The sequence below is a fragment of the Phascolarctos cinereus genome, unplaced genomic scaffold, assembly GCF_003287225.1.
Source record: "Phascolarctos cinereus isolate Bilbo 61053 unplaced genomic scaffold, phaCin_HiC Scaffold_726;HRSCAF=1367, whole genome shotgun sequence".
Taxonomy (NCBI): Eukaryota; Metazoa; Chordata; class Mammalia; order Diprotodontia; family Phascolarctidae; genus Phascolarctos; species Phascolarctos cinereus.
The window spans coordinates 66,107,897-66,134,750 of record NW_027556098.1 but is presented as its reverse complement, the minus strand read 5'-3'; the positions used below and the strand labels follow the sequence as shown (position 1 = coordinate 66,134,750).

The 26,854-nt window shown below is 33.7% G+C and overlaps 1 protein-coding gene across 1 annotated transcript in view; it reads right to left on the bottom strand.

Annotated features, from left to right (window-relative positions):
- The window catches only part of CFAP47 (cilia and flagella associated protein 47), an 890,592-nt gene that overhangs the window by 143,711 nt on the left and 720,027 nt on the right, over positions 1 to 26,854 (bottom strand). The window contains 3 exon segments of the mRNA XM_078146130.1: positions 7,489 to 7,644; positions 13,436 to 13,540; positions 16,658 to 16,807. Coding sequence (XP_078002256.1) covers positions 7,489 to 7,644; positions 13,436 to 13,540; positions 16,658 to 16,807 — 411 coding nt within the window.

Below are 26,854 nucleotides of genomic sequence, written 5' to 3'. Positions count from 1 at the left end.
TGAGCTGTCTAAGAAAAAAATTCCCAGGAGTAGATGGCTTTACAAGCAAATTCCATAAAAATTGAAATAACTAATTTCAATACTATATAAACTACTTTGAAAAAAGACAAAGGAGATGTACCAAATTCCTTTCATAACACAAAAATGATACTGATTTAGGAAGAGAAAAAACAAGACCACGTGAACTATTGACAATTTCCCAAATCATTGTTGATGCAAAAAAAATTAAATAAAATGCTGACAAGGAAATTACAATATATCACAAAGTAAATTCACTATGAGCAGGTGAGATTTATAGCAGGGATACAGGGCTTATTAAATATTAGAAAAATATTATTATGATTAACCATACCAATAACTAAAACAAAATCTTGATTATCTCAATAGATGCAGAAAAGCTTTTGACAAAATGCAACACTCCTTTAAAAAACAGTAGAAAACAGGAATAAATGGTGCTTTCCTTAAACAAATAAGTAGTATTTATCTAAAACCATCTGCAAGTATTATCTGTAATAGGGATAAAACAGCAGCCATCTCAATAAGATCATGTATGAAGCAAAGATTATCACCATTATTGTTCTGTATTATATTAGTAATGCTAGCTATAGCAATAAGACAAGAAAAAGAAAGGAAAGAATTAGAATAGGCAATTAGGAAATAGGAAACAAAATTATCACTGTTTATAGATGATATGATGATATACTTCAAGAACTCTAGAGAATCAACTAAAAAATCTAGCTGAAATCATTAACAACTTAGGAAAGTTGCAGAATGTAAAATGAACCCACACAAATCATCAGCATTTCTATATATTACCAATAAATCCCAACAAAAAAGAGATGGAAAAAGAAATTCCACTTAAAATAGCTGTAGACAATATAAAATACTTGGGAGTCTGCTTGACAAGACAAACCTATAAATTATATGAAGAAAATTATGAAACATTTTTCACACAAATAAAGTTAGATCTAAACAATTTGAAAAATATTAACTGCTCATGGGTAGGCTGAACAAATGTAATAGAAATTATAATTTTACCTTAATTTATTTATTCAGTGCCTTACTAATCTAGCTACCAAAAAATATTTTACAAAGCTAGAAAAAAATAATAACACAACTAATCTGGAAGAACAAAAGGTCCAGAAGAGCACAGGAATTAATGAAAAAAAAAATACGAAGGAAGGTGGCCTAGCATTACCAAATCTCAAACAGTATTACAAAGCAGTAATCATCAAAGTACATCTGGTACTGACTAAGAAATAGAGTGGTGGATCAATGGAGTAGATTACATACACAACATACAATAGCAAATATCCATAGTACTATAATGTTTGATGATAAACCCAAACATGCAAGCTTTTGGGACAAGAGCTCAGTATTTGACAAAAACTGCTGGGAAAACTGGAGAATAATTTAACATAAATGAAATATAGACCCACATTTCACACCATATACTAGGAAAAAGTCAAAATTGGTACATGATTTAGACATAAAAGTCAATACCATAAGCAAATTAGGAGAGTATGGAATAGTTCACCTTTCAGATTTATGGATGAGGGAAGACTTTATGACCAAACAAGAGAGAGAAAATATTGAGGGGTATGAAATGGATAATTTTGATTACATTAAATTAAAAAAAGGTTTTGCACAAACAAAACCAATGCAGCCAAGATCAGAAGGAAAAAAGAAAGCTGGGGAAATATCTCTGATAAATGCTTCATATCTCACATATGTAGAAAAGTGAGCCAAATTTGTAAGAATATGATAAATAGTCAAAAGTTATGAACAGGCAGTTTTCAGATGAAGAAATTAAACTATCTATAGTCATATGAAAGCAATGCTCTAAATCACTATGAGTAGAGAACATAATTTAAGACCATTCTGAGATACCACTTCACACCTATCTGATTGGCTAACTTGGCAGTAAAGGGAAATGGCAAGTATTGCAGAGGATTTTGAAAAAACTGAGACATTAACCCAGTATTAGTAGAGCTGTGAACTGATTAATCCATTCTGGAGGGCAACCTGTAATTCTTCATAAAGGGCTATAAAACGGTATACTGTTTTACCTGTCAATACCACTACTAGATGTCTATCCCCAAAATATAGATAGATAGCTATATAGAGAGATAGATAGATAGATAGACAGATAGACAGACAGACAGACAGACAGATAGATAGACATAGATAGATAGATAGATAGATAGATATCAATATAAATACAGTAACAACATACACAAAAATATAGCAGCTCTTTTTGTGGTGGCAAAGAACTGGAAAGTGAGAGGATGCCATGAAGTTGGGGAATAGCTAAAAAAATTACAACATATGTTGTGATGGAATATTATTTGCTATAAGAAATGACAAAAAGACTTTAAAAAAAATTTAAGAATTGATGTAAAGTATATGACTTAACTATTCTCAGCAATACAATGATCCAAAAAAATTCTGAAGGATTTTGAAGAAAAATGCTATCCACCTCCAGAAAAAAAAAAAACTGATTAAGTCTGAATGTGGATTGAAGCATACTTTTTTAAACTTTATTTTTCTTGTTTTTTGTCAGTATTTTCCTTCACAACATGACCAATATGGAAATATGTTTTGCATGATTGCACATGTATAATTCATATCAAATTTATGTGCCTTCTCAAAGAAAAGGGAAGGGAGGGAGGAAGAGAATTTAGAACTTGAAATTAAAAAAAACATTTTTGTATATTATTTGAAAAAATAAAATATAAAAATTTTCAAGTAAAAAATAAAGTTTTTTTTTTAAAAAGAGGGGAAGAATAAAACACTGAATCAAAGTACAACAAAGAATGAAGTGCACCAGTAGAGAAGCAATCTGCTATTTTATCAATTGATCATATATCACATTTTCTCTCTTTTTGCCTTCTATTTATAAAAGCGAAGTTAGAAGTAAAAAGAGAAATAATCACAAGAGAACAGGATGCATTGAAGTTCACATAAATTATAGCCCTGAACGTGAAATAGATGAACTTACCCATAAAAGTAAAGGAGACAGTATGCCAAGACTAGGCAACAGCCTGTGCAAAGACAAGGAGGCAGGAGATTAAATGTGTACAAAGAACAGCATTTTGGCCAGTTTTGCTAGAACATAAAGTGCTTGAAGAGGAGTAATTTGTAATCAGCCTTGAAAGACTGTATCTGCATTGAAAAAGTTTTTAAATGCTCAGTGGAATAGTTTATATTATCTCCTAGAGGTAAGAGAGGCTGTTGAAGCTTTTTGAGCAAGATGGTGATATGATCTTACTGTGTGGAGAATAGATTGGAAAGAAAGTTTAAAACAGGAAGGAAGACTAGCTAGGAAGTTGTGATAAAGTACAAGCTAGAAATGATAAGGGCCTGAATTAGAGTAATTGTGTTATGAGTACAGAGGGGTACCCGTATGAAAAAAGGAAGAATAAAGGCTTAGCAATTGATTTGACAGGTAAGCAAAAGTTAAGGATGTCTTATGGGCTATGAACCCAGGTAATTAGAAGGAAGGTGATACCTTTGACAGAAGTAGGAGATTTAGGAGGAGGAATAGATTTCAAAAGAAAAGATGAATTCTGTTTTTGAACACACTGAGTTTGAGATGCCTTTGGCACATCTGAGTGGAATTGTTCAGCAGGCAGTGGGACAAAAATGAGGGGTATACATGTGGATTTGAGAGTCATCTGCATAGAGTCGACATGTGAATCTGTAAGGGCTGGTGACAGTAACAAGTATATATAAGTAAATTACTACTATTATTATTACAGATAAAAAGAGAAAGTATATCTCAAATTTTAAAGCATTATATATAAATGTCCACAATTTTTGTCATTGGTTAGAGGAGGATGAGGAGGATTATGTTGATGGTGTCACCATTCTTTTAGTCACCTAGGCTCATACTCTCAAAGTCATTTAACTAACACCATGTATCCAATTAGTTGCCAATCTCTATTGATTCCACCACTGCAGTATCTCTTGCATTCATCCCCTTCTCCACATTCTCAATAAACCCAATCTAGCTCAGGCCCTCATCTCTCACAGGGTCACATTCTCAGAGTTGCAAGGGATGTCAAAGACCATGGAGTGCAACTCAAAGAAGCAGGGTGGTAGGAAAAGAGTACTACATTTAGTGTTAGAAGACTACAATTCAATGCCTTGCTTTGCTATTTATTATGTCTATGACCTGGGGAAAGTCATTTAACCACTGTGGGCCTCAGTTTTAACATATATAAAATAAGAAACTTGGACTAGATGATCTCTTAAGTTTTAATATAGCTGTAGATTTGTCTTTCTATGATCCATGCATATATCTGATTAGGAAACCGTTGACAGTAATAGCTCAACATTCATTGTCTCCTCATTACCTAAGTAAAGATAAACTATTAATTCTTCTCTTCTAGTACCTTCACAACGTGGCCCCATCCAACTTTTCCAGCCTTAGCTCTTACTTTTCTTTTTCACATACATTATTTTCAATCCAAGTTAGTTGCTCTCACTTCCCTGTTTTTTGCTTGCCTTTTCCCCTTCTACTTTGGCTCTCACCCTTCCCAGTAGCTAGAATTTTCTTCCTCCATTTCTGTCAGTTGAAATTATACCTTCCCTTCATAACCAAAATCTGATGCTGCCTCTCTCATAAAGTCTTCCATTAACTCTCCCATTGAAAGTGATGCCTTCCTGCCCAAATGACTTATGGTACTTTATCTCACCCTTTTTTTTTTTTGCAATTATCTCTCATGATCTCTTTTTGGTAGTTATTTGTATATCCTCTTCACAACATCCTAGGGCCCATTAGATTTTAAGCTACCTATGAGCAAGGTCTGCTATGGCTCTATCTTTGTTGCATCAGTGTACACAGAATGTTACACATTTCTTGTTGTTGAGCCATTTCAATTGTGTCCAACTCTTCATGACTCTACTTGTTTTTTGGGGGGAGAGGGCAGTGGGTAAAAATAGTGGAGTGGTTTGCCATTTCTTCTTCCATATCATTTTACAGATGAGGGAAACTGAGTCAAACAGAGTTAAGTGACTTGCCCAGCTAGAAAATGTTTTAATGTCAGATTTGAATTCAGGTCCCCTGACTCTGGGTCAGGTGCTCTATCTGCTGCCCCACTGCACACAGCAGTTACTTAATAAATACTTTTTAAAAACAATTTGGCATGATAGAAAGAGATCTGAATATGCATATTCAGTTCTCCTGGGTACTCATGATCTGAGAGATAAGTAATGCAATAGAAGAATAGAATAATTAAACTCATACAGTTATAAGCAATAAAGAATTATGTAACATAAATATGTGATTTAAAGTCACTAGACAAATGAATTTCAGATGAGGAAAAATTAAAGTAAATGAATAATGAGAAAAGACTCAAGGGAAAAAGATCTGTAAGGATTCCAAATTCAGATATTGTTAAGCAGGGGGAAACACTTGTCAAGGGAGTCTCCATGATACCTTTTGAAAGAAAATCATTGACTAAAAAAATCAAACCACAAAAAGCCGCAGTGCTCTTGATTGGCTTTTAAAAATCTCAATCGCATTAATGGGTCTACCCTTCAAGTTATGGACTGCTATCTACATAACCTCTCTAGAACCTCCCGGAGTGTGACAACTTAAATTTTTACCTCAAAAAAAAAAAACACTGGGAAACAAATGAAAAGTTTAGAACCCCAAAGTAGTGAAACAATAGCATAAATACAAACTCATCAAAATAAGAGAGGGGATATGATAATCATTGCAACAAGCATATATTTTCTGGCCAGTGTATTAGAAACATTTAAGTATAGCTAGATAAATTTACCTGTCATAAAATACAACTATGTTCTTCATCTAGCAAGATAACATGTGAAATACTACGGCCATTAATGTTTCCTACTTTTGTTTTTTTTTTTTTAGGAAGATTACCTAAAAAGTATAACTTACACATTTGCAATTTAGTTTTTACTACAAAAAAAAAAACAACTAAGACTAAATCCTAAAGAACAACTTTAGATATTCCAATAAGAACATTCTTTATTCAGTGTTTTAAAAACAATCAACACCATACGTATCAACAACTGAAATAAAACTGTAACGATATCCAACAACACACATACAGGTGAAAATAATCAGAAAGGAAAACAGAAGTAAATACAATGACCTTCTTAAATTTGACTAAAGGTATTTATACACTTATTCCTCCCTCTAAAATTTTTGTAAATAGCTTAAAGATTATATGTCATTAATGATTGTATTTTATAAACAAACACATTTTTGAGAATTTATTATATTAATGCTTAAGTTTTAAAATTAAACTCATAATTTTAAATTAAAATCATTAAAAGTAATTATATATACACATACATACACACACACACACACACACACACACACACACACATATATATATACACACACACACACACACATACTAAGCACTCTATTCAAAGTCAATGAATCACCACTATAGTAAAGGGAAGGAAAGAAAAAAAAAGCCAGAAGAGTTTGCCTGGCTGTTTTCTTAGTATTTCACATTTGTATTTATGTTACTTCTGTTATCATAGTTAATACAAAAATATCAAGTAGTTTGATTTCCTAACAGGCATCTAATTAGCCCAGAAGTCATGATATTATGTTACTGATAACTTGAAACTACCAGAAACAAAAATGATTCCAGTACCTTTAGTGTCAAAGCATTTCATTACTGTATTCCAAGCCAGAAAATATGAGGTGAACCAAATCAATATGTTGCAATCCATGCAGAAGTGAGGGTTGATAAACATGAAATATCATTCCTAAATACAAAATGAGCCCTTACATCAGTAATTTATGACTCTCTCAAACTGTTGTGCCTTTCAAAATGATTTAAGCATTCTATTCATTTCAACTCAAATGACATCATATTGGAGAAAATATATCACAACATATAACATTAAATTACTTATATTTGTAAAAGACACATGGATAATGCTTAAAATTATTTTATGTTGCCCCAAAATAGAACCTGTATTTTATTCTATAATAATTCCCAGAGGGGAATGGGACTGAAGAAGTCTTATCAATTCACATGTTAATTTTCAAAATGATTAAGAGAGATATGCATTCAGTATTATCTGCTTAAAATTAAAAATGTAACACAAAATGACAATCACAGTCTTCAGTAAACATGCCACAAGGAAATACAGAGAGTCAAAAGGGCAGATGGAGAAAGGATACAAGAAGAAATTATAGCTGTCACAATTTTTACCTCTCCCTTCCCTGCAGCTAGGAAGAACTTTTAAGATGCCATTAATAAATAATACTACCACTACCAATAAAGGTATCATTAATAACATTTTATCTGCCATCACTTACGAAAACTATTAATGTAAAAAGTATAAGCACTTTTAGGAATTCAGGTGAGACATAATTCTTCCATGAATTGAAAGAAAAAAAAAGATATAAAGCTTTGAACAATTGAGAAGTCACTAAAGAAGATATTTTTCTTATATTAGGAAACTTTATCTAAAAAGTAATCTTACCATCATTTACTGATTCTTGCTTCTGATCATCTTCCACAAGCGTTTTTTTGGGAATCACCACTAATTCTCGTTGTTCTGGTGATTCAAAAACTACACCAGTTAGAAGTACTTGTATTCTCTCTTCCACTCGATTCTTGGCTCGACTGCTTATACTAGCTAGAAACAACAAGGATGCATTCTCTTATTTTGATTCATGATTATTCTCTGATGATTTAGGATCCTTATAACATAAAAGGGGAAAAAAAGCTCTTTTCCTGTTTCCAAGTAGATATTACCTTTAGTGAAAAGGTGTATAAATTTATGCCATGTTCAAACATAAAAACTACAGCAAAAGAAGAAAAAGGTTCCAGAATTCAGGGACAGAAATTCCTCAAGATAATAATCAGAAAATGAAACTGTAGGATTTAAAGAATAGTCTGTGAAATAAATCATAGGGCTTGAAGTTGGAATGACTATTCAAAGTTTGTTTCAACACTGGGTTATTGAGTAAGAGGAAATGACTTCCTTTTCAAATTTTTATAAACTGTTGTACATGTAGTCATAGTAATAATTCCTTTATAATTATATAGCAATGCTGGGAAAAAATAAAGTGAAAGTAGGGCCTGGGCACCTTTAATGAATACTTGGAAGAAAAAAGAATTTTCTCCACAGTAGAATTTATTGAAAATAGATCAAGTAACATCACTGATATCAGAGTTTTACATTACATACTTCTTTAATCATATTATTTCTTCAACTACTAATTTGGCCAGCCCAAATTCTTCATTTAAAATATTTCAAATTTGTTCTATTTTAATGATTATATTAAAAATTTGTTTTAAATGTTGTGAAAACTTTAGAAAATTGTGACAATTAGGTAAAATGTAATCTGAACACATACATTTATATTTACCTAATGAATTATTCTTATTAAATATGGAATATCAAACTACTAAATCTGTATCTTTAGATAAAAAGCATTTAATACCTTTAATTATTATGTAATGATCCTATACTGAAAAATCAAAACATGATTTTAGGGCACAGGAATGAGTGGAAGCCAGTAGCACCATTTTAGAACAAAATGACAAACAAGAAGCATGAAAATCTCTTTTTTTTGCTTTTGACTCCTCTTTCCTCTGGAACCAAGTCTATGGGAGTCTGTATGAATGATAATCACATTGTAATTTTTACACACATTTCAATGTTATGCTTATAACTAATTTGGTGTACATAGAAATATGTTTTTCCTCACCTAGCAAATGCTTTGTATTTAGTATATTTGAATTAATGAATAGATGGATAAATGGGTGGACTGGAAATTATTTCTTCCAGATTTTACATTTTATGTTTATATAAGCATAAAGCAGTATTCATCACTGACATTACTGAAAAAGTAATCTTCTGAATGCATATATATGACTGATCAGTCAATAACTCAAAAACACTTTAAAGCACTTACTATATGCTAATCATTATGCTAGAAGATATAAAGAATAAAAGAAACAGTCTTTGTTCTCGCAGAACTTGTATTTTATTAGAGGGAACAACACTACACACAATTATGTGCAAAAAATGTGCTAAATTAGTAGAAGCTAATTGGAGGTGGGGAATCACTAGCTGAATAACAAGAAAGAACTGAGCTTTGAAAATAGTGATTCCAGGAGGCAGAAGGGTTGAGGAAGAGGTATGAGGCATAATGATTTTGGAAACATAGGTTGGAGCCAAATTGGGGAGTGCTTTAAATGCCTCCTAACAAAGGAGTTTGTTAGGGAGCTACTAGAGTTTATTGATCAGGGGAGTCACATGGTCAAGTCTGGCCTTTAGATGATGTGTGTAGAAGTTTGGGGGTAGAATGACTAAACATGGCAACTGTTGAATGTATGGATTGAAAAAAGTGAAGAATCAGTGGATACAGCACCAGCCTTGAAGTCAGGGGTACCTGAGTTCAAATTCGGCCTCAGACCAAACACCTGACACTTGCTAGCTGGGCAAGTCACTTAACCCCAATTGCCCCAAAATAAATAAATAAATAAATGAAGATGTGAAGAATCAAGTATGATTCCAAGATTGTGAACAATGGTGACTGGAATGGTCATGTTCTCTACAGAAAGAGGTAACAACCACCTCCACCACCACCACAACTACAACAGCTAGCATTCTTACAGTGCTTTAAAGTTTGCAAAGCACTTTATAAATATTATCTCATTTTTATCCTCAGGATCATGTCACTCTCTCAATGAAAAATTAAAAAAAAATGTTCTTCATTGGCATTTCATTGTTTACCAAATAAAATGCAAAATGCAAACTCCTTAGAATAGCATTCAGAGCACTCATGATCTGGCTCCAACCTAAATTTCTATCCACATTCCATAGCACTATCCTTATCATATGCAATGGTTTTGCAGTATGCATCGCTGTTCATACTTGCACTGCCTTTATCAATTGCCTCCATCCTTTTGTACACACTGTGCTTATTCCTGGAGTAGATTACTCACTGACTGATACCACTCTCTCTTCCACCTACTAAATCCTCTTTCTGTGTCCAAAAATCAGTTCAGATACCATCTTTTCCATGTTGTTTTTTCAACCCCCTCTTGAATCATTCAGGTCACTCTTTTTAACTACTATTATGCACATAATTATTTTCCAAGCTGCATTAATAGTTATTTGTGATTATATCACATTGCCACAAATGTGTAAAAATTATTTGGGAGTAGGGATTGGATTGTGTCATGTTTTTCTTAACTTTTTTATCTCTAGTGCTTAGTATTGAACTTGGCATATAATAGGTACTTAATAGATGTTTAATGAATTAAAATTTAAAATGATAACTAATGCTTTGGTGTATATTATTGGGAGAGTAAAAATGGCCAGGGAACAAGAAAGTTTTTTAGCTATGATTAATTTCAGTGCCTTAAGTCATTAAAATGGAAATGAGTGCATTGAAAGTTATAATTAGTATTATGCCACTGGTCTTGTCTTCTAAATTCTTAGGAAATCTGAGTACTAAAAATATAGACAATTTATTTCCAGTGTGTACATGTTTCTATTACATTATTCATCTTCAAGTGAGTAGTTACTTCAAGTAACCAGCTATCTTTGCCAACAGAGAAGCAAGAATCAAAATGTTGAAAAGATCAAGTAATCAGAGTTGGAAGAGAACTCATTGATCAGCCAATTCAATGCATATCTGGAAAATAATCCTCATTACAATGTGCTGACATATGGTCATTGACCCTCTGCTTAAGGTCCTCCAACGATGGAGAAGCCACTACATAGGGAACCACATAGCCTTGGAACAGTTTTAATTGTTAAGAATGTTTTCCTCATGTCAAGTATAAATTCTCTTCTACCGATTATTCTTGCTTTTGGCTTCTTATTTTTTAAAAGAAAAAAGGGAGCTATGCTTCTTAAAGACTACAATGGATATATAATCTCATTGTATTCTCTCCATAAGTTTAATCAATGAATTAACACTTATTTACTAAGTATATCAATCATGTACTAAATACTCTACTGACTGCTAGAGATATAGAGACCAAAAAAATGGTTCTTTCTTGCCTTTAAGGAGTTTATACTATATCAGAAGGATATAACTTGAGTAAATATAAAACATATACAAAGTAAATACAAAGTAATCTGGTGGGTGAAATGCTACCAGATGATGGAATAAAGACAGACATAATGCTTGAGGTGTATTTGACATGAACTTTCAAGGATTTTAGGGATTTAAGAAGCAGAAGTCCCTTTAAAAAGTTGTGGAGACAGGAAATAATAAAATGCTGTGCACAGGGACCAGCAAGAAGGCCAATACAGAGAGACCCCAGAGTGCATGAAAGGAAGTAACATGTAATAAATCTGGAACGGTAGGCTGAAGCCAAATTGAGAAAGGACTTTAAATGCTAAAAAGGGAAATTTTTATTTTATCCTAGAGGCAATAAAAGGCAGTAATGGAGTTTATTGAACAGAGAAGTAACATGTTCACATCTGTTACTTTGGCAGCTATATTATAGTCACAGTAGAAATGGGAAGTACTTTAGGAAAAGGTCTTAATTAGTAGGTAATTTTAAATGTTTAAGTGATGGGTGTTGAAGGCCTGAAAATAAAGGTGGCTGTGGTGTGGAAAAGTAATACAGATTTATTAGATATAGTGGAAATGACATCTAAAATACTTGGCAACTGATTAGATATGAAACTCATTATGCTATACACACATGTGTATGTACGTATGATGTGTTGCTCAATCCTGAGAAGATACCTTCCACTTATGCAGTGGCATAATGACAGTAGCAAAATGGTGGATAGGGAAGCACATAGTGCTACAAAATCTCCTCTAAGATCAGATATAAAATCCTTTTTGGCATCCAAATTCCTTTAAAACCTGCCCTTTTCATTCTTCTCACAACTCCTCAGGTACTCTGCAATCCAATGTAACTGGATTCCTTGCTTTTCCTTGAACAAGACATTCTACCTCCAGACTCTGCGTATTTTCTCTGGTTCTTCCCCATGCCTAGAATATTTTTACTACTTATCTCTGCCTCCTGGCTTCCCTCACTTCTTTCGAGTCCCAGCTAAAATTTCACCTTCAGAAAAATTTCCTGATCCCTCTGAATTCTGGGGCCTTCCACCTATTGATTACTTCGAGTTTATAGTGTATATGGTTTGTTTGTATATACTTGTTTATATCTTCTCTCCCCCATTAGACTGTGAGCCCCTTAAGCACAAGAACTGTTTTCATATTTCTTTGTAGCCCAACCTCTTAGCCCACTGCCTGGAGCAAAGGAGTTTAATAAATGAATATTGTCTATCTGACTAACTAATGAAATCACGGGTCTTTTAATGTACTAAAGTATTGAAATAAATAGATGGCACCAGAGTTGTGCTTACTGACTACAAAGAAGACTAATTTTATTCCCTTACTTTCTCAATTCAATTTGATAATTTACTGCAATGCACTGCAACAAAAATCCCAAGAGAGAGAGAAGTAGGAGGAGGAGGAGGAGAAAAGGAAAGAGAAGGAGAAAGAGAAGAAGATGACAATTTAGTGAAATAATATATCAACTATAATTGTGTCTGATATTATAAATAAATTTATACACTTAGAGTCTCCCATCTCTTCCATGAGGTGAATTTTCTTCACAGTTCTATCGCAGGCTAACCACAGCAAAGTAAATAAAAGTTAAATGACAGTAGCAACCCCTATTTTATGCACACTAACTTTACTTTGCAAAAGACACAAAAATAATATGCATTTTAATGCATCATTAGACTGTTTTAGTTTAATCAATTCTTCATGAGTTCTTTCATCTAGGAAAACGAAAGTCTATATTTACAGGAGACATGAACAACAAAACTGTCAGAAGACAGGGAAAATTGTTTATGTTTTATTACATCATTTTAATCTGATGACCATAGACTGTAAATTCTAAACTGATGTTCATCTCTATAGAGAATAAGGAGTCAATTATCTTTTGCTGAGGAAAAAAAAGGAAAAATTCTAACTCATTTTGAAACACTACTGATGGTAATTTAGTGCCTTTGTGCTTGAAAGATTTGCATTCACCATAAAAAATATTCTCCAGCCTGGTATTAAAAAGTACTGCAAATAAATCAAACGGCATACTTATACGTCAACTGGATTTCTAATCAGATACAATTTTAATTAAAGTTATATCGCACAGAGAAAGTGACTGATATCATGTTTCCAAGTAGAATCTTTAGCATTTTCTTCCTCAAAGTGATGATAAAGAGAGACAGTGTGATGTAGTGGAAAGAACCGAATGAGATCTCAGGAAAGCCGGATTTCAGTTTTAGTGCTGGAAAATTAGCACTGTCATTTCAGAATCACTCTGCTACTTCCCTTGTTTGAGTCTCAATTTACCTATATGAGATTTATAAAGGGTTGGACCCAAACTCTTAAGTCTTATTCTAGGCCTGGAATTCTTTGATCATATAACATACATACCTTGGTGTGTTTTAGGAAGTGGTGCTTCTGGGATTCCTTGTATGGGGTATTTCCAACATATGCTGCAGATGTCTCCATTTTCTGTTCTCGTTGTGCTATTTAGACATGCAAATTTTAAAAGTTAAAATGCTAGAAAATGAAGATGTCTGCTAGTATCAGCCAACTTTCTAATTTTTTTAACTAAATGGCATTTTAATTTTTAAAAGGAATATATTTTTAGAAACAGAGAAATGAAAATTTAGCATTGACTCTTTGGGAAATGTTTGCTTTTGCAAAACATTAAAAAGTGAAACTCAGTGAAGCAAGGTAAATTACTATGGAAATACTATGCATAGTAGTTGTGATCAGACTTCAGCATATTAGCAGCCATAACCTAGTGGATCTGAGCATTGAGGTTGCAGTGGGATAAAAGGAACAAAAGATAAGAACAGGAAACTCTTGTTTACCAAGTGGTACCTCTAAGGTTAATGTTCTAGGAACTACTGTGCAAAGTGCTTTCAGCAATTAAACAAAAGTATTGGGGGGCAGCTAGGTGGTGCAGTGGATAGACCACTGGCCCTTGATTCAGGAGGACCTGAGTTCAAATCCAGCTTCAGACACTTACTAGCTCTGTGACCCTGGGCAAGTCACTTAACCCCATTGCCTAACCAAAAAAAAAAAAAGTATTGGACACTTGAAAGCTCATCTTTTGTAGCCTCATTGGAAGATCTTTAGGAGGGCTACTATTATTATGAATATCATTTCTGCATATTTTCTATGTAATTCAGATAAAACTGTCCTGGAAAAAATGGCTATCTTGATACGATTTTATATTTAGCATTCCATAGACCATTTTAAAGTGGATAAAATAACTGCTATTTAAAATTGAATAAAAGTATTCAGATAATTGAATAGGATTGTAGATCATCTTCTGTAAGATCAACTCACTGAACGCATCACTGGGACAACTCCAGTAGCAGAAAGGATAAAAGGGACTCTTAATTTCTTCTGGTAGGTATATATATTTTGGAAATTTTTGTTTTGCATAGTTTGGACATTAGTAGTATTTGGGGTGGCGACCTCTATTAAAAACACCATTAAGTTTTTTGTGGATCACAGTTATGCCTGAGTGATTATGGGCAATGATTTTGGCTGTTATCATGTTCTGTTTCCAATCCTTTCCTTGTTAGATTCTCAAAGATATTGTGAGGCCTGTGTTTATAGTACACATTCATTGTCTGTTAATTTATGAACAACAGTAAACTTCCAATTGACAATTCCTATCACCAGGTTTGGATCTTGGTAGTTATTTGACAGCTATATTTTTACAACCTACAGCAGTGTGCCACATAATTACTACCATTTCCTTCCATTATCTATATTGATTTTAAAGTCTCAAATCCTTAAGGAGAATCCCTTTGAATTTCTATAGTAAGAATGAAGTTGGTCCAAAATTGCCATCATAAACCACTACCATTTCTATCAATAAATATCCATGATTCATTTGTTTTATCCTTCTTTGATAACTTATAGTTAGTTGAGTTTATGCTTATTATTATTATCCAGGAAGCAATTTTGCAGAAGCCTACTCCTTTGTCTTTTTCTACTAGCTTATTTCAAAGCCAAACCCCTTTGCTGACCATACCCTGTGACACTAGATGCTGGTGTCCATACTTTTATCGGCTCTAGGCCAGAACCTATAGACAGAAATTAGCAGAGTCCTGAAAAGTCACAAATACAATGAATTTTAGGGCTCTTTATGTTTTACACTCTTCTGCTATAATTACTATTTGTTCAGTATATTCCAACTGCCCTTATCCTTTTATCCATCTCAAAACTTACTTCATCTTCAATCATACTATTACTATCTCAGGGTAGATGTTTCTCCTTCCTTACAAATTTAACCTCTCCATATAAGTTCTCAGTGTCATCGCCACTTGCCTGCCTAGGTTTTTATCTAAATTGATGGGTTATCTAACTCTTAATCGCTTGTTCTTAGACTATGAGTTCTTTGAAGGCAGGGATTTTGCCTTGCTTTTACTGATTATTTTGAATCATGGGACACAATAATCCATTAGATACTTGTAGAAGCATAGCATAAAAAGCTTATTATCTAAATTAGGCAAGTAAAGCCAAAATAAAATGAAAGAATAAAATCCCATTAGAAAATGAAGAATTACATTGGGAAGATATCAGTGAAAGGAAGCATAAAAGGTACTTCTTAAAATTTTGAAATAAGGCTAGGGAATGGCTCTAATCTGAATTTTGTCTTGTTCTCAGAGAACCTTGCATGGTACTTTGCATGAAATGAGTATGTGATTGTTTGTTGAATAGTCTTTACCTAGAAGTATCTAGTTCACCAGTAGGCTAGCCTCCTAAGACAACTGAGGGTGATTTCTGATGAGAGTTTAAAGGACAGAAAAGCATTTCAATAGCAGGAAGACACTGAATAGGTACATATGAATGAAAGTACAAGGTAGCCAAAGTTGGGCAGAGAAAGTCACCAGAAGAAGAAAGCAAACATTTATTTTTTATTTAAGCTCTCGCATGCCTCTTCTTTCAAAATATTAACAGGAAGGAAAATATTATATATATACACACATATACATTTACATACACATATATACATACATATATATACATACACACACATATTTTAATCAAGCATTTGGGAAAAATATTTTCTTGGAGGTAGAACCAGACATTTGGCGAGTTGAGTGGGTGTAAGGAAGCCAATGCTTCCTTAAGTACCCTCTAGAAAGCATACTCTTCACCCATGCTATATCTGGGTTATACACACATTGTATAATGCCATGACTTTACATCTGTTCTACTGATGCCAAATTTCTTGATCTATATAATCCCATATTGCTTCAAGTTGATTCCTAGACATTGGTGTCTTGTTTCACTATTTCTTTATGAAATGTTCAACTTGTATTCAACACCATCTTTTATCACTTTGTATCTGAGTCAGGGTATTTGCTAATTCTACATGAGCTTAACATATTTAAGACTCTGGCTCACAATTTAACCAAGCCAAATATCACATGAGTATCAAATGCTTATCTTCCTTCTCCTCTGCCCTTGAGAGTTTTTCTGATACAACATTAAAATATATCTCCTTCTACAGATTGGGTTGTGGCTTTGTTTCTGATTTTTTAATACAATAGAATATGATATATAAAGGACACAGGAATAGTGTTAGTTGAAAAAAATATTCCTTATTTAAGTTACCTTTCCAGACCGGGCCCAAGTCATCAGCTTTATCGTAAGGCCAATATTCACCATTTCTCCTCACCACCTCGACAATCACCATTGCTTCATACAATTTCATAACATGAGGAACGAATAACACAGGGATATCTAACTTTCCTTTTGGAGCTAATGGTATTCCTGTAAAATAAGATTCATTTTTGGTATAAAAACGGAAAGAATAAATAGTTTAATGAAATTAAACAATACCCAAATATTTTAGGCTTTACAGAGTTATTAAAGTAATTTTAAATCATAAAGCAAACTCTACTAAATAATTGCAATAATCGAAGTTGGTCTCAGTGCACACCACTCTTTAAAAAACGCATATTGGCCTAAGGTGGCATATTTTATCCAAGAGGAACTAAAGAAATATGAAAGGGAATACTGGTATATTCGCTGGATGTGACCTCCACAGACTATGAATTTTCTTAAGCCTTCTAAGGTAGTAAATCCACAACTGTGATCAGTGAGCTTGGTTAAACTCCTTTAGAAGATTTGAGATAGAGGCTAAGTTTGGGGGTTGGTTGACTGATTGTTTGTAGTGTCTAATCATTCCTTGTAATTGCCATTCTTCTCTTTGGGACCAAAACTATTTCCCACAAAAAAAAATTTCATTTCTCAGGAGATCTTCAAAAGTAGTCAATTCCCACTTTTAAAATATGGGAACAAGTATCTTGTGATATTTAGAAGACAGAATGATGAAGAGCACACCTGTCTTCTATTACATATTCAGACACTAAGAGCTCAAAATAGTGGAAAGATTTAGATAATAGTAGGGGCCTCACTGAAAAAGGAAGTTCCACAATGCCACAAAGCAGAGGTCTTTTATTTCATTTTGAGGGGATCAGAGTTAATTTTTCTCTTCTACATAACAAGTGATTTTTTTTCCTTTTACTCTTTAAGAAGATAGAAAGGTTTGTGTAATTATTTTGCCTTGGAAGAATCTATCAAATTGCAAAGCATTAAAAGCATCTCTATCACATCCCTCACTCTCTGATTCCACTGTCTTTTCCTTCCAAAGCCAACACTATAGTTAAACAATTAAACACAACCATATGATGAGACAAACAGAATATTATCCACTGTTCATAAATCTGTCCCACTCTTGGAATATCTCTGCTTATTCTTAGCCTTAAATTGCTCCCCTATCTGATCCTACCTACATTCTGCTAAACAAAACTAAGGAAAGACACGTAACTGTTATTAACTGGATATTATAAATACATATCTCACTTCATTGGGCCCCTTTCTATAACAAGGCAATCCATTTTCTCTCATTCTCATTGATTCCCTTTCTTACTCCCTGCAGAAGAGATGCTATTCCTTTCTTTGCTCCTCAAACCTTCCCTACCTTCTTCTCCCCCTTCTGTCAGAAGAGAACCTTGTCTCTAACTTTGCTGAGAAAATTGAGGGCATTTCCATTGAGTTCCTTCTCCTCCTTTTCTCTTCATCTCGAAATGTATTGACATCACCCCTCTTTTACATCAGTCTTTAACAATGAGGTAGTTCTTCTCCTCTTCAAGCCTACTTCCCTCACCGATCCTGCTCAGTTACTTTTGCTGATTTAGCATCTACTTCATAACCTCTAAATGTAGCTGTTACTCAAAGCTCTGTCTTCTCTTCTCTATATATTCATGCTCTCTCCTGGTTACTTCATCAGCTCCCATTTGTGTGTGTCTCTCTTACTTACTATACATATGTATGTATTTTTGTATGTGTTTGTATACTTGTCTCCTCTATTAAAAATGTAAATTTCTTGAGAACAGAGATTGTTTCATTCTTTATGTTTATGTATCCAGAGCTTCACACAGTACTTGACACATAATTGGTGATTAATAAATGCTTTTTGACTAGATTCATTGACTGAAAATCTTGGAAAGGGAAAGGAGGCTTTTTCTCCCCCTTGCTTTTAGCAATATTAAATATTTTGCATCAGTTCATGTAAGTCTTTCCAGGTTTTTTTAAGAGCATCCTGATTTTCATTTCTTATAGTACAATAGTATTCTATTACATTCATATACCACAACTTGTTCAGGTATTCCCCAATTCATGGGCATCCCCTCAGTTTCCAATTCTTTGCCACCACAAAAAGAGCTGCTATAAATATTTTTGTACAAACAGGTCCTTTTCCCTATGGTTGTCTTGCTTTTTCATATTTGTGTGTCATTGCCTATCACGTAGGTTATCACTTACTATGTGCCAGTCACTGTCCTAAGCCCTGGCCATCCAAAGAATTACAAAAGACAGGACTCATTCTTTTTGGCAATTGGGATTAAGAGACTTGCCCAGGGTCACACAGCTAGTAAGTGTCAAGTGTTTGGTCTGAGGCCACATTTGAACTCAGATCCTCCTGACTTCAGGGCTGGTCCTCTATCTACTGTGGCACCTAGCTGCCCCGACAGTCCTCATTCTTAAGGAGCTCAAATCTAATTGCAGAGACAACATGCAAGCAACTACAAGATATATACAAACAAGGTATATGCAATATAAATTGGAGAGAATTAGTAAAGGGAAAGCACAAACATTAAAGGGTATCATTAATGGGTTCTTGTAGAAGACAGGATTTTAGTTGGGACTTGAAGAAAGCCACAGAGGTCAGGAGACAGTAAGTCAGGTGTGGGAAATAGCCAGTGAAAATGAGCACAGTCAGGAAAACGCCTCTTATGAGAGGAACAGCAAAGAGGCCAGTATCATTGGATCACAAGGTATATAGTGGGGAGAGTAAATTGTAAGAAGACTAGAAAAGTAGGAGGAGTTTAGGTCATGAAGGGTTGTGAATACTAAATAAAGGATTTTATATTTGATCCTGGAAGTAATAAAGAGCCAGTGCAGTTTACTGAATGAGTATGGGGGTGTATGGGAAAAGTGACAGTGTGTGTAACATGGCCAGATTTGTGCTTTGGGCAGATTAATTTGACTGAGTAGAGGACAGATTGGAGTAGGGAGGGACTTGAGATAGGACGAACAATCAGAAGACTACTATAACAGATCAGACATGAGGTGATAAGCATCTGTACCAGGGTATTGACAGCGTCAGAAGATAGAAGGCCTTGTATGAGAGAGAATCAGGAAGGTAAAATAGAATTGGGCAACAGACTGGATATGGGGGTGATGAGAAAGAATGAGGAGACAAAGATATTACTCAGTTTATGATCCTGGATGCCTGAAAAATGGTAGTGTCCTGGACAGTAATATGAAAATTTGGAATGGGGAAGGGCTTAGGTGAAATGACAATGAGTATTCCTCCATCTTTGCACTCTAGCCACAAGTGTTTCAGTATGTTTTCACTCTCCCATTGTATGTATTTAGGGGAATGGGAGAAATATAGTATTGATATTTTTCTTACTGTGGCATTTCATTAAATGCTTTGCTTAGACTTTTTTTTTCCTATGGCTAATCAAACACAAGTAAATACAAACTGTCATTTGAGTGGTAGAGACCTACAGATCACCTTGAATTTTAGTAGCCTTACCTGTAGTGCACACTATGGGATTTTAGGAGTGACCTCCAGTGTTATATTATTAGAGAAGACATGATGCTGAGAATGCAGTTTATTTTATCCAAATAACAATTCATCATGGGCAACCAGGTAATCTCTTGCTATCTCCTAACAACTTTAGCATTTTGGTTCTGTCATCTCTAGTACAAAGTTTGTCTTCTTCATAAAGAAAATAGAAGAATAAAGATTTCTGGTGATAAATGAATCTGTGGAATCCCTTGAGATCACCAAAGGAGAGTATACACAGACAGAAATATCTCTGAGACAGAGCCTTAGGGAATACTCACTTATGGTGCAATAATGGAAGTTGATTCAAAGTTGATGCAAAGAAATATCACAAAGGAGAACTGGCAGCGCATGGTGATGTGTTATATGTGGCGAAAGGGAGAGGGGGTTAAGAGAAGAGAAAAGGAAACTTTAGGAACTCTGAAGTTTATAACACAGGTAAATGAAAGAATGATATTATCAAAAGAAATAGGAATATAACTTTGGGATGACAAGTTGGGGAGTACAGCTTTGGACAAGTTGAATTTGAAGTGATGGCAATATTATGTTAAATATAATAAGGCAATAACTGCCATATTGTTTTGTCTTCTACACTTTTTTTATTTTCTTCTCTGTATTTTTAAATGTTTTATTGATGTCACCCATTAAGTCACCCATCATCTCTCCCTCCAAATGAAGCACGTTCTTATAATAAAAATAGTCAAGTAAAACAAATAAACACACTAGCTCTATCTGAAACAGTTCATTAGCTCTCTGCCAAGAGGTGAGTGGCAAACTTTATTAACAACCAATTCCATTCAGAAGGGACAATGTATAGCAAGAAAAGAATAGAGGGTCATGGAATGAATTTTGGACAATGACTATGCATAGAGATGGAGAGGAGAATAGGCTGAGAATGAGACAGAAAATGACCAGAGAAGTAGGACAAACAGAACATGGCAGCATCATGGAAACTCTAAAAGAAAAATTACAAAAGAGATTGGCCATTAATATAACCAAATGTTGCAGAGATTTTAAGGAATATGAAGACTAAGAAAAAACCATTGGATGTAAAAATTAGGAGGTCTGGTGTGATTTTACCACACCATATTGGCAGAGTGATCAAAGTGGATGGGGAGAAAACAGAAGTCCAGTTGCAAGGGATGAAGAAAAGCAAAGGATTAAGAATAAGAAACAGTTTTCACAGGTTATTTTTATGAAAAGTTTGGAAGTAAAAAAAATGATATAAATGAAATGGGGCATTAAAAATCTGTATCTCTAAATGTATACACAACAATAAAAGAGGAAAAGGTCAGATCAATGAATTGGGCATGAAACTAAAAAAAAAATAGACAAAGGACAAATTAAAAATCCACAATTAAACAATAATATCAAAAAAGAGATTAATAAAATTGAGAGTAAAAAAAACTATTGAACTAATAAGTAAATCTAGGAATTCATTTTATTTTAAAAAAAATAATAAAATAAACCATTGGCTAATTCGTTTGGAAAAAAAAAGGAAAGATAGCCAATTACCCTATCGAAAATGAAAAGAGTTAATGCATCATCAATGAAGGTGAGATTAAAGCAATTATTAAGAGTAATTTTGCCCAATTATATGACAGTACAACTGACAATATAAGTGAAATGGATGAGTACTTACAAAAATATAAACTGCCCAGATTGACATAAAAGGAAATAGAATACTTAAATAACCCTATCATAGAAAAATGATTTGAACAAGCCATAACTGAACTATATAAGAAAAAATCCATAGGAATAGATGAATTTACAAGTTAATTCTACCAAACATTTAAGAACAATTAATCCCATTACTATATAAACTAAAGACATAATCTTTCCAAATTTGTTTTACGATACAAATATAATTTTTATACCCAATGAAGAGAAAGCAAAAATAGAAAGAGAAAATTATAAACAAATTTCCTTAATAAAACTGATGTAAGAATTTTAAATTAAGGAGATTACTGCAAGGAGATTGCAGTAATATATCACAAAGATCATACATTATGATCAGATGGGATTTCAATCAGGAATGGAGAACTGGTTCAATATTAGGAAAACTATTAGCATTATTGACCATATCAATAACAAAAAAAAAAATCATGTGTTTATCTCAAGTGATGCAGAAAAAGCCTTTGAAAAAATACTACACCAATTCTTATTAAAAACATTAGAAAGCATAGGAATCAATGGAGGCTTTCCTAAAATAATAAGTTGCATCTATCTAAATCCAAGGGCAAGTATTATGTGTAATGGGGACAAACTTGAAGCTTTCCCAATAAGAACAGGGGTGAAGCAAGGATGTCCACTATCACTACTATTATTTAATGTAAAAATGCTAGCTATAGCAATAAGAAAATATGGCAATAAGCAAAAAGAAATTAAAGGAATAAAAATCAGTAATGAGGAAACAAAACTATCACTCTTTTTAAGAAAATATGTTGCTATACTTGGAGAATGCTAGATAATCACCAAAAAACTAGCTGCAGCAATTAACAACTTTAGCAAACTTGCAGAACATAAAATGAAGACTCATACATCAGCATTTCTATATACTACCAATAAAATCCATCAGCAAGAGACTGAAAGAGAAATTCCACTTAAAATAAAAGCAGACTATATAAAATACATTGGAGTCTAACTGACAAATCCAGAAATCATACAAACAAATATTTAAAATAGCACTTTTTGGGGTGGCAAAGAATTAGACAAGGTTGTGATGGCCATCAATTGAGGAATGGTTGAACAAGGTGTAGTATATAATTACGATGAAGTACTATTGTGCTATAAGAAATGATGAGGAGGATCATTTCAGAAAAACCTGAGAAGACTTAAATGAACTCATGCAGTTAATTTCACTTCATTTCATGAAGTGAGCAGAAATAGGGGTACATTGTACACAGTAACAGTAATATTGTAAAGATGATCAACTGTGATAGACTTAGCTAATCTGATCAAGACAATAATCTAAGATAATGCCAAAGGATCCATGATGAAAAATGTATCCACATCCAGAGAAAGAAGTGATGAACTCTAAATGAAGACTGATACATATTGTTCTTACTTTGTTTAATTTTGTATGTGTTTTCTTTGGCATCATGGCTAATACAGAAATATGTTTTGTATTACTTACCATGTTAAAAAAAAAACTACGGATACATTGTACACAGTAACACTGAAGCTAATTTGATGGGTGTCAGATGGCTGAGTTGAAGATAAAAATGAAATCAACAGAGGGTAACGGGAAATCTTGCACACAATAAAACTGCACAAAATAAAATTATTGAATTTTTTCTGGAAATTATCTTTATAATAGATACTGTCTTTTGAGTGCAAGATTTTACTTCAAGAGTAATCACAACCACGTAACAAACTATCAAAAATATATCAGTACCTGGATTCTTTTTCCCTAGATCACCTTTTTCTTGGGCAATCACATAATTACTGAAATAAGTAATTTTTAATATTCTTGACTATGCATATCTTCTTCGAGGAACAAAATGCCACTATGTTGCCAAAGGGAAAAATTATTCAATTAAGTCATAGCAAAGTTTCTTCCCACTATGATAACGTAATTTAGATACCTAAATTTGCATGCTTTGTGATAGATGAACTAGAAATCCAGACATTTATCTGATGAGATGGCAAGTGTACATGATTTAAGAAACTTTGCAGGTCAAAAGAAAGTTATCCACTTTCCTATTTTTAAGCTTTGGAGCTATAGAGCAATTTTCACTTAACATTCAAATTGCACCCTGGGCACTTTACAACTACTATTTTGATAACTTTTTTGATTAAATGTGTTACAAATGTTTACCCACCAATCTTCCATTTAAATATAGAAACTGTGCAATCTTCTAATGGCTATGAAGTTTCCTGTCTTCCCAAAAGAAAATCTTCTAAAGAGAGTAAACTGAGCATGACCTTCATTTTAGTAATGGAAGCATTTCATCCTGGGAGATTCATTTTTAATCACTTCAGTGGTATTACATTTCTGCTCCACACAGCACAATCTCTGCTATTTAGCAAAACCATTAGAGATGGTCCAAGACTAGCAATCAAAGAGGTACTGGGAAACAAAGTAGTAATACAAGCTATGTTAATTTTCTCACTACAGTGATTTTTTTTCTAAAGAATAAAAGTTTCTATTTTAAAGCACCAAATCTTCAAGAACATGACACAATCAAACAATTCGACATTCAAATTAACACTCTATTGAACTTTGCATGCTTTCATTCTTTTAGTAACTAATGAAAATTTTAATGATAGAATTCAAACCAAAATGTATAATGCTGAGCATAATTTTTCATCATAACACAGACTAGCTATTTTAAGGGAATGCAAAGACATGTTAAATGCACTCTAAGAGGCAAGGATGACAGTGCTATTATCAAAGAAAGCCCAGTGGATTTAGACTCAAAGGTCCTGGGTTCAGCTGGGCCGGGGATGTACTTTGAGAAGAAGGAACAAGAGTATAAGAAGAAGGGGAAAAAAGCCAGCGAATATACTCAGTAATTCAATGGGTGGAAGTTGTGGAGATTTCCTTAATACGAGAAAAAAATTCTGAAAGAGCATCCCAAAAGTGGAAGAAATGTCAGAAATGGACTGACACAGGAAGCAGCTGGTTCTTCCTCAGTAGATATCTTTAAGCAAAAGTCTAAGGCCAGTGTGGTGTTTGAGGAGTGAGAAGGAGTCTGTAGTGGGCATTCTTATTTAAGTACAAGTTGGGTTAAGGGAGCTGTGAGAATCCTTTTAATGAAATTCTATGAAGTAACATCACTTCCTGGGACTTCAGTTTCCTCTTCTGAAACATGGAAGAATTGGACTACATCCTACCTAGAATCCTTTCCACTCTTAGAATCCTATGATCCTCTGATATTCTGTGTCAGTTCTTTGTGCAGGTGGTAATATATGTGCTTTTTTTATGTGACTATATGTGTCACATGGTATAATCTGTAGGCATAATCAGACAAAAATGTCCAATATCTGGGATCATCCCCATCCAGTTCCTTCTACACAAAAAGCTTTGTCACTGTTTATTTAACAGGTGAAATTATTCTCCCTGAGCCAGTTATGACTTTTGTTCAAACAGATAAAATAAAGAGGATTCAAACTTCCTGGAATGATCAGAGTTCACAAAATGCATATTCTTTTAAATAGAAGGCTTTATTTCTCTTCACTCTTCCATCTCCTATAAGTCTTTTTTATTGCTTATTCATCTCAGTATCTACTCATCATAACTTTTATTGCCATAAGCAATTTTATAAGTGCTTTTGTGCTTATAACACTTTCCTTTTTCCTCTTCTTTTTGCTTTTTTTATGGGCAGCTACACTATAAGGTGAATAAGGCACTGGGCCTGTAGTCAGGAATCTCTGAGTTCAAATCCTGATTCAGACCCTAAAAATGTGACCTTGGAAAAAATCACTTAACTTCTCTTAGCCTCAGTTTCCTCATCAATATAATTTGGAAAAGAGGATATACCTCACAAGGTTGTTGTGAGGATCAAATATAATAACATAGTAAAGTACTTTGTAAACCTTTACGTGCTATGTCAATGCTATCTATTATTATTTCTTTCCTTCCATCCAATTCAATAAATAAATAAATAAATATATATATATATATATATATATATATATATATATATATATATATATATATATATATATATTTATTAGTTACCTAATATATGTAGAAGACTATACTAACAAGGACCTTGCCCTATGGCATACTTTCTGGAAAGACAGGTACATTCCTATAAAAACCCTAATGAAACTTGCTCTCCATCATTTTCCACTTCTATATGATTCAATGCAATTTGATTTAAAGGAAAAAGAAAACATTTACATCTAGACACTAGAGACACAAACAAAACTAAACAGCTACTAACTTTGAGGAGATTGGAATCTAGAGGAATGAAACAGCATGAACAGAGATCAGTTTAATATAAACCACTGGGGTGGTAACAACTGTGTGTATAGAGGGCTAACATGTATCAAGAATATCAGGGAGGCAGCAGTTAGGTGGCGCTGCGGATAGAGCACCAGCCCTGGAGTCATGAGGACCTGAGTTCAAATGTGGCCTCAGACCAAACACCTGACACTAGCTGTGTGACCCTGTGCAATTCACTTAACCCCAATTGTCTAAAAAAGAAAAAAAAATATCATGGAATAACAGGAAAGGACTAATATAGGAAATGGCACTTGACCTGAAACTTGAATAGAATTAGGGATTCTAAGATAAGGAGGCATGGTGATAATGGCAGAGTTAAAGAAAAGGAGGCAAACAGGGTGTTAAAATTCCTACAATTCGCATATAGACATTTATTTAACTGTTGGTACTTTAAATGTATAATGGGGCAGTAAGTAGAATGTTGAATCTGGAGTTAGGAAGATTCATCTTCCTGAGTTCAAATCTGGTCTCAGATACTTACTAGTTGTGTGGCCCTGGGCAAATCACTTAACGTTGTTTGCCTCAGTTTCTTCATCTTCATAAAATGAGCTGGAGAAGGAAATAGCAAACCACTCTAGCATCTCTGCCAACAGAACTCCAAAGGAGGTCACAAAGGGAGGTGCACACTGAAAATGACTGAACAACAAAGTATATAATATTTATACATCAATCATAAGTGGATAAATTGCTGAAGGAACTGAACCACATTCAGTGCCCAGAAATG